This window comes from Aedes albopictus, chromosome 2 (assembly GCF_035046485.1).
Source record: "Aedes albopictus strain Foshan chromosome 2, AalbF5, whole genome shotgun sequence".
In the NCBI taxonomy this organism is placed as follows: domain Eukaryota; kingdom Metazoa; phylum Arthropoda; class Insecta; order Diptera; family Culicidae; genus Aedes; species Aedes albopictus.
Window position 1 is genome coordinate 229,569,424 of NC_085137.1, and position 8,945 is coordinate 229,578,368.

Below are 8,945 nucleotides of genomic sequence, written 5' to 3' on the forward strand. Positions count from 1 at the left end.
ACTAAAAAAACTTAAGCACAGACTTACATCGAAGGGAACAGAATGGCACTTCAACCCCTTCAGCAGCACCACACTTTGGCGGTGCATGGGAACAATTGGTCCAAGAAGTGAAGAGTCTCTTACCCAATCAGCCAATGCCAGAACATACGTTCCGATCTCTACTAACCGAAATTGAAAATACATATAATAAATAGTAGACCACTTACTTCGATATCACTGGACGCAACAGATGACGAGCCTCTCACGCCAAACCACTTCCTAATTGGACGTTCAGGAGGAACAGAACCATCACTGAATGATGTTTCAAAAGCCGAAGCATCTAGATCGCAATGGAAAAAGGCGCAACTGATGGCAAAAACCTACTGGAATCGCTGGTTACCCGAATATCTGCCTACGCAGGCAAAAAGGACAAAATGGTCCGAAGCAACAAAAAACGTACAAGAAGGAGATGTCGTAGTGATCGCCGACGACGACCAAAAGGCCAGATGGAAAAAGGGTATAATAACAAAGACACATAAATCAAAGGATGGCCAGGTCAGATCGGCCGTCGTAAAAGCAACATCCGGAGAGTATACCCGCGTCCTGTAATAAAACTAGCCGTTATGGATGTTCGGGCACCGGAAATTCCCGCCACAGAAGAAAATCTCAGAACAGAAAACACCAAGGAAAATACGGCAACAAAACGGAGTTCTAACCAACCCGTAGATGAAGCCTGTACGTCGAAACAAAGAAAATTTATGGGAAGAACATCCGAGAACATACTGAAAGGGTACGAATTTGGCAAGAAAAAAACCATAGATGTCGACAAAGTTAAAGAAATAGCAGCAGAAATAGCAAAGCCAAAGATTAAAAAGGCGAAGTCACGAATAAGACCCGTCACTTGGATGAGCTGGATGATTATATTGTACCTGGCATGTGCGATATTCGGAACCGCACTGTCTTTTGAAGGCTCGGGATTAATCGCCTACGATTGCGACAATCCTGAGGTGAACCTCACAAGTTACTCCTTATTAGATGTGGCTTCCTTTATCCCTCCATTAAACAATTTAACGACGAATGAAGTACACATTCAAGTACTACAAAGAAACGTCAAAAGCGACATAAGAGCTTTCCAATGCAAAGTGATAATAAAACGAACTATTAAACACTGTGGTATGCATTCTCATACCTTCGAATACGAAAGGAGTTACGAGTATATAGTAAAAGAATACACTTAGCCGCTTTACAATTTTCAAGATTACGCGAAAGAACTTAAGTATCGGCTGCAAGTGGCTCATAATGATGCCAGGCAGACACTGATACAGAACAAAGTTCAGCAGAGCGAACAATCTCAAAAAGGTGTAAAGAGGATTGTGTTTCAGGAGAAGCAAAAAGTATTTCTCAAAAGAGGGGATACCTTAAAACTTGACAACGTCAACGAAGGTCCATTTGAGGTTATTGAAGACCTCGGGCCGGAGTGACTAATAGGACGTGTGGTGGATGTCAGGTCAAAACTAGCAAACATTGATAATCAATTTATTACCAAAACAGGAATTCATTATTAATTCCTATAGGTTTGTTAATTTCTTTTTAACACAACTGTCTCCCCAAAGCCTTCAAGATGGACAAACTCACGGATGAACAGCGCAAGAGAATTATAGAGAAAATTGTAATTTGCAAGGAGCAGGTAAAACAGATGGAAGAAGACCTGGCATTGTTAAACACCGGAGGACTCACGGATGCTCAAAACAACGAGATAGGAGAGGATGATGGGGAACCAGTAAAAGCAAGAGGGATCGGTGCTCGGCCTGTACAAGAAATGATAATCCATCGAAGTATTACACCGTCTTACCCTCTGCAATGGTTCCAAAAGCATGGATGGCTTAAACCAATCGTCAGTGCCCGCAATGCGGAAAGATTCAAAGGTGGACGACTATTATGCGTACATTGCAGGTTCATTTAAATCAGGTGTTGTTCCAACTTGTTCAGTACTGGTATTCATGCAGAGTTTGTGCGGTCTTCTCCGAGGGAAGCTCAGATTCGATTGGGTCACTATGGGGGTATTCATAGGAGCCGAGGGATCGATCGTATCTCCGTTGAGTGTTCTACGACTCGCAGTAGTCCCACATGGAACAAATGTCAGAACAAGTCAACAGGCCGTAACAAGAGAGCAAGTCCTGGATCATGGATTCATGATTCTAGGGGGTTATCGCATTCACTGTGCCTCAAATCAAACGTATGTCAACCGGTTGCAGACTACCCTCAAAGAACAATTGACAGCTCAGCTGTTTCAAGATGGAGTCGAGATGGCGATCACGAATTTTGCCACAGTGTACCAAAATGCGGAGTTCGTTAAGCTTGTATGTGCCATAGATATGTTCTTTTCCATGTTTCCTAAACACGAGGACTCCAAACTGCGATTTGGTACATTGATGACTGCCTACCGGAACTGTACAGGATTATCCGCTATCACTTCCGGGTGCGACCTAATGCGGGAAACTACTCGAGTCTTCGCACGCTGGCTCATGACGCCAACCTTGAGGATGGACCTAACTCGCATGCTTGTGTCGGGACAGGAGATGGAGATCCCATATTCATATAGCCCTTATCTTTCTGGATTTGGGATTGTAGACAAAAGTCCTTACTCCGCCTCAATCAATGCGAGATTTCATATTTTTACCCATCTGATTGGGTGTGCAATCCCCCTAGTGCGATCTGTTAACGCGATCTTCCTTCCGCCTATTGGTTTACACAGCATAATTGACAACGCCATCTTGTACATATACGCCCACTCTTGCACAGGATCGCTGCAAATACAGTACTATAAAAGTGCTGAAGTAGATGCTGTTAAACAACTCGCGACTGATGCCAGGTTGCAAACTGACTTCATCCGAAAGCAATTGCTAGAGGGGACGGGAGATGAAGTAGTACCTGTGGATGAAAAAGGTCCGGATGACGGTTCTGTACCAGATGATGATGACCAAGGAGCAGGTGACCTGACGGATGTTGAGGACGCCGCAGAGTGTGATCTGGATGCGGGAGCAGAACCTATTAGCCAAGATGCTCTGGAGTGGTACTCCTATATCTCACGGCATTACAGAGGCGCTATCCCGGATAGAATGAGAGAATTAGCATGGGAGAGAGGTCCGGCCAAATTCGGTCGGGGAATTTGCGAAACGGCTTAGCGCTGGGATACTCGCATCTAATAGCTCTGATGAGCCTACAGTTTCTGTTCTGGGCGGTGGAACGCCATCAGAAAGTTTTGTCCGCATGCCTCGAAGCCGTAGCAGCATCAGTATTGTTGGGGGCGTACCGCGGCGTGATCCAGGATCTTCCGCCCGAAGTTTTGGTATTCTGTCTGACAATGGGGTGGAAGACGTCCGTGGCCATGGCCATCGTTGCATCACTGATATTCGGTTTGAACGTGCTCTACAGATTCGTGTCGAATTGGCGCGAGCCCAAGAGCTCATTCAGAGACTCTGGAATGAACGTGTGGTTTTAGACTGTGTCTCAGTTTTTTAGATGGAAGTTCAGATAAGCGGACATGCTGTCCGTATTGTGTGATGTGTTTAATCAATATCACAAACCCGTGAAACAGTGTAAGAGTATACAACCAATACACAAAATAGCGACCGTTCTCTGAATACCGGAAAGCCTGCACGGAAGAAAGTGTGACCAATAAGTGAATCCAGTGCTTTTTACCCGAAACAAGTGAAAGAACTCTGGGTTGGTTCACATCTAACAATTTTATCACGAATCAAGTAGATTTGGCCACCACGGAGATGAAGATACTGGTAGGCGCGTTTGTAACAGTCGCAGCCGTGATTATAGCGTATCTCTTGCTAAGGCTTCACAGCAAGTACACAAAGAAAGGTGTACAAAACACGATACAACGTGAAATTCAGCTCAACAACGTTCGAAGCCAGTGATAGACAAAAAATTGACTCTTTAAATGAGTACAACTGTATAAAATCACGAAGCAGTAGGAATAAATCCCACGAGAAGATAAGAGTAGAAAAAAATTTCTCGGAAACCCACATGGAACAAGTTCCGCAATATGCGAAGCAGCCACTCAGAAGCTTGATTGAAGAATTTTCAGACATATTCTGTCTACCAGGAGAAAAACTAGACATCAATAACTTTTATTCGCAGCACATCCCACTGAAGGATGCTGCACCAGTGTATATACCAAATTACAAGTGTATACACTCACAACAGCAGGAAATTCAGGACCAGGTAAAGAAACTTCTAGAGGAAGATATTATCGAACCTTCCGTATCTTCTTATAACTCTCCAATCCTTCTAGTACCGAAAAAATCAGACGACGCTTCAAAGAAATGGAGACTTGTCGTCGACTTCAGACAACTTAATAAAAAGGTGCTGGCAGATAAATTTCCACTGCCACGCATCTACACTATTTTGGATCAGTTAGGAAGAGCCAAGTACTTTAGCACCCTCGATCTTATGGCCGGATTTCATCAGATCCCCTTGCCACAGGAGTCTAGGAAGTACACCGCTTTTTCCACACCTAATGGACATTTTCATTTCAAACGACTATGTAACATGAGCATTCTGCACATGTTGCCGAAACCGTCTATTCACATATCGTGGGAAGCCTTGCTAGTTCCCATGCCATAAATTATTCTGATTCGACACAAAATGTGTCGCGATCATATTGCATTTATTCAAAGGCATAATCGATGTATTGTCGTCAACCGACTTCGCTAGAATTGCCCTCTCCGCATTTCTCTCTTCTTTAACCAAATTCTCTCACACTCACACCAATCACAATTGGTGATCGTTCATATAATAATTATGTAAAACTCCAAGCACCTCCAGTAGGAAAATCTGTAGAAGTTTAAGAAAAAATGAATACAAGGCAGAGTGATTTCAACCTTCAACGTAATTGGTTCAATTGTGCTTGCGAGATATCACGGTCCACTAATTACTACTTTTACATGGCTGACCGTTGACCCGCGCCTTCTCCGTGATTAGTGAATTAGTGAAGCATGGGTAACCAAAAATCTAGCCCTGCGATTAAACAGAGTGGAGATGGAGACCTGACCATCATTAATAATCAGGAGCTACATACGGAATTTCACATTGGCCATGACGAAAAGTTGTTGATCATCATTATCCTTGTCTCAATACAGCTAGTGGTAATGCTGTATAAACTCATCTCCAAACGTGAAAGAAGACGTGCAGCTAATCGAATTGCTAAATCAATGGCAAACCTTACTGAGGTTACAGTTCAGAAAGACTAAAGTGCAAAAAGGAACTAATAAGCCCCAGCGAATTCGAAAAACGACTTTCGCGGTGAACCTAGGTGAAGATATTTAAGCAAGTGCATCGTTTTAGATTACGCCAAGTCAATTATCAACGTTAAATTCCAGTTGATAACGTGAGATGAACAGTGTACGAAACCAGGATTCCAGAGAATCAGTTATGTTTATATTTTGAGTCGCTGATGGACAATTCAAACTAGGTGTATAAACACAACAGTTGGGTGTCGCAAATGTGTTACTGCAGCATGAACAAGTGAAACCTTGGATTCCAGATGATCAGTGATGTTTATATTTTGAGTCGCTGCTACATCGAGTACAGACACAACAATTGAGTGCAGTGGATATGTTACTACAATTTCGTGTGGATCCGATCTCAGCAGTAAAACCGAAGCAGTGTGCAGGGGGCACAAATGGCAACTTGGATGATAGTTGTTTGCAGCTCATGAACCACGGGATGCCGTTCCAGCTGACAGTAAAGCTAAGTACCATTATAAATGAAATAGTTCAAAAATTTAAAAATTGTGCGTTGTGATACCATTCAAGTTTACATTCAGGTAATGGATTTTCCTTTCTAACAATTTGAAAAGCAATCGTCAGTTTCTTATAATTTGAATAATATTATCAATGAATCAGTTCGAAAAGTTAAAAAAGCTTCATTCAAACTTGAAAAAATCCATACATAATAAAATTTCGGACAAAACCTTGCAAGCAAAACTTGACATAAGCACTGCGTTGTACAACGAAATAGAAGCATTTTTAAAGGAAAATTGTACGATTTTGGAGGAAACAGTTTTTACTAATATATGTAAAAACTCGCGTCTCTTTAATTACGAAATACAACAAATTGTTAATCAAAAAATTGCTGAAAACAAAATACAAAATAATTTAAATTCGTCCAGTAGACACAGTTTGAAACGCGTTGCTAAGACTACGGTATTGTGTTCGCAGTTGCTGTTAGGCACAAGAAGAAAGAATCTACACAAATCCCCTCATCATCATTCTAAACATAAGAAACGTTCAAATTCTACACAGCCTTTGACCATCGCTCCAAACACAGCAATGGCCTTCAATATTGCTACTGCTGCGCAGCTAGCGCAGTTGATTCCAGCATTCGACGGTAAGCCGTCAGGATCAAAATCATTTATAGATGCGGTGGAATTAACTAAAACGATAGTGGCAGAGGCAAACCACGCGAGTGCAATACAATTGGTACTTACGAAATTGACAGGAAGAGCAAGAGATTTATTCTCTGTAGCTCCTGCAACTTTAGATGAAATTATCCAGAAAATTAAGGATAATTGTAGCGAAACCGGATCATGCGATTTAGCCGCAGCCAATTTGAAAAATTTGAAATTAAAGAAAACTGGTGATATGGTAAATTTTTCAAAAGATGTCGAAAATCTTTGTGAAAACCTTGCTCAAGCGTACATTCGAGAGCAAGTTCCAGGAGATGTAGCTAAGAAATTGGCCCAAAAGCAAGCGATACAGACGCTAATTTCAAATTCACACAATTCTGAAACTAAAATAATGTTAAAAGTTGGCAAATTTACCACGGTACAAGAAGCCCTGAATGTTATGGTGGAAAATGAGCAAACAAGCCAAGGATCTACAGCATCAATTTTGCATGCTAATGTTAATGAAAGGAAAAATCACCGATACCCCAACAATGGTCGTGGTTATCAACAAAATTATGGATATAGGACACCAAACAACCGGCCAACAAATTTCTATGGAAATCGCGGAAGATTCACGTCCCGCGGTAGAGGATTTCATCGCAGAGGTGGTTTTCGTAATGGCCAAAATCAGTTTTACAGAAATTATGGTCCAAACAACTCAAATAATCAGTTAAATGGTAGCTCAAGAGTGTTTTATGCTACTGAGTTTCCTCCACAGCAACATGAACAGGTCAGGGTCATTTCAACTGGGCACGTACATCAACAGGCAGACCCTTTAGTCGCTCCGCAGCAAATCCAACCAACAGCACAAAGGCAGCACCCTTTAGGAGTTCCGTTCGGGCAGCATACACAATAAATGTATCTGCCTCAAATTTTGTGTGCATAAATATCGAAGCGTCGGAAACACCATGCATAATGATGCTTGATAGTGGTTCCGACATTTCGATCATTAAAGCACAACATATCAAGCCGTCACAAATTTATTTTCCAGTTAACAAATGTAATATTACAGGTATTGGTACTGGGTCTGAGACCACCCTAGGAGATACAAAATCAAACGTAATTGTAGAAGATCTGACACTTCCTCAGAAATTCCACATCGTAAGGAATGACTTTCCAATTCCAACAGATGGAATTCTAGGAAGGGATTTTTTGACAAGCTGGCGTTGTAACATTAATTATGACACTTGGCTATTGTCAGTAAAAACAACCTCAAAAGTTAGAGACATACCCATTCAAAATCAGCTAAAAGGCAAATTTGTAATCCCTCCTAGGTGCGAAGTAATAAAACCAATTGCTTTTGATCTATCAGAAGACTATGTCACCATTGCACAAGAAATTCAGCCAGGAGTTTTTTGCGCAAACAGTATCATAAATAAAAGTAATCCATATATTAAATTCATGAATACTACTGAATATATGATTCAAATTCCATCAAATTTTCTTCCAAAATTACAACCAATTTCAGATTTTGAAATCTTGACTGCTTTTGAATCATCTCATTCAAGCTCCACAAGAAAACAATCTCTTCTAAATGAACTAACAGTTCAAAATTTGGATCCGAAAATAAAAGTTAAATTGGAAAAATTGTGCATCGAATTTAATGACATATTTTCTTTGAAAAATGATATTCTAACCGCAAATAATTTCTACGAACAAAAAATTCATCTTCACGATCCAAGCCCGGTATATATAAAAAATTATAGAATTCCTGAATCACAAAAGGTAGAAATGGATTCACAAGTTCAACAAATGTTGGGAGATAGAATTATTCAGAATTCCACATCGCCATACAATAACCCAATCCTTTTAGTTCCGAAGAAATCTACTACAGGTGACAAGAAATGGCGCCTTGTAGTGGACTTTCGCCAATTAAACAAAAAAATCAGCCCCGATAAATTCCCTTTGCCTAGAATCGACGAAATCTTAGACCAATTAGGAAGAGCGAAATATTTTACTACGCTTGACCTGATGTCTGGATTTCATTAGATCCCCCTAACGGAGGAAAGCAAACCTTTTACAGCCTTTTCATCAAATAGTGGACATTACGAATTTAACAGGCTACCATTCGGGTTAAACATCAGCCCGAATAGCTTCCAGAGGATGATGACCATAGCGTTAAGTGGTCTCCCTCCGGAATGCGCGTTTCTGTACATCGATGACATTATAGTCATTGGATGTTCCGTTGAACATCATCTCTCAAACCTACGGCATGTTTTCCAATGTTTAAGAAAACACAACTTAAAATTAAATCCCAGTAAATGTAATTTCTTCAGAAACGAGGTCACCTATCTAGGCCATCATATTTCTGATTTAGGAATACAACCAGACAAATCTAAATACGCAACGATTTTGAACTACCCGGAACCAAAAAACTCGGATGAAACACGACGATTTGTTGCTTTTTGCAACTATTATCGACGATTCATCCCAAATTTTTCGCACATTTCAAACCCGTTAAACAAATTACTTCGAAAAAACGTTGAATTTAAGTGGGATGCAGACT

The 8,945-nt window shown here is 40.9% G+C and overlaps 1 protein-coding gene across 1 annotated transcript; it reads left to right on the top strand.

Moving 5' to 3' along the window:
* The first annotated feature begins 1,853 nt into the window (after positions 1–1,853).
* LOC134287954 (uncharacterized) lies at positions 1,854–6,387 on the top strand. The gene is made up of 2 exons (XM_062851283.1): positions 1,854–2,837; positions 2,889–6,387. Exons 1-2 carry the CDS (start codon positions 1,854–1,856, stop codon positions 3,162–3,164), a joined length of 1,260 nt encoding a protein of 419 aa, XP_062707267.1. The 3' UTR covers positions 3,165–6,387.
* Positions 6,388–8,945: the final 2,558 nt, after the last annotated feature.

Excerpts from the sequence above, each read along its gene's own strand:
- LOC134287954 (XM_062851283.1), top strand. The coding sequence starts at position 1,854 with ATGGATGGCTTAAACCAATCGTCAGTGCCCGCAATGCGGAAAGATTCA. Across the intron at positions 2,838-2,888 it reads TAGATGCTGTTAAACAACTC|GGGACGGGAGATGAAGTAGT; the intron begins GCGACTGATGCC and ends CAATTGCTAGAG.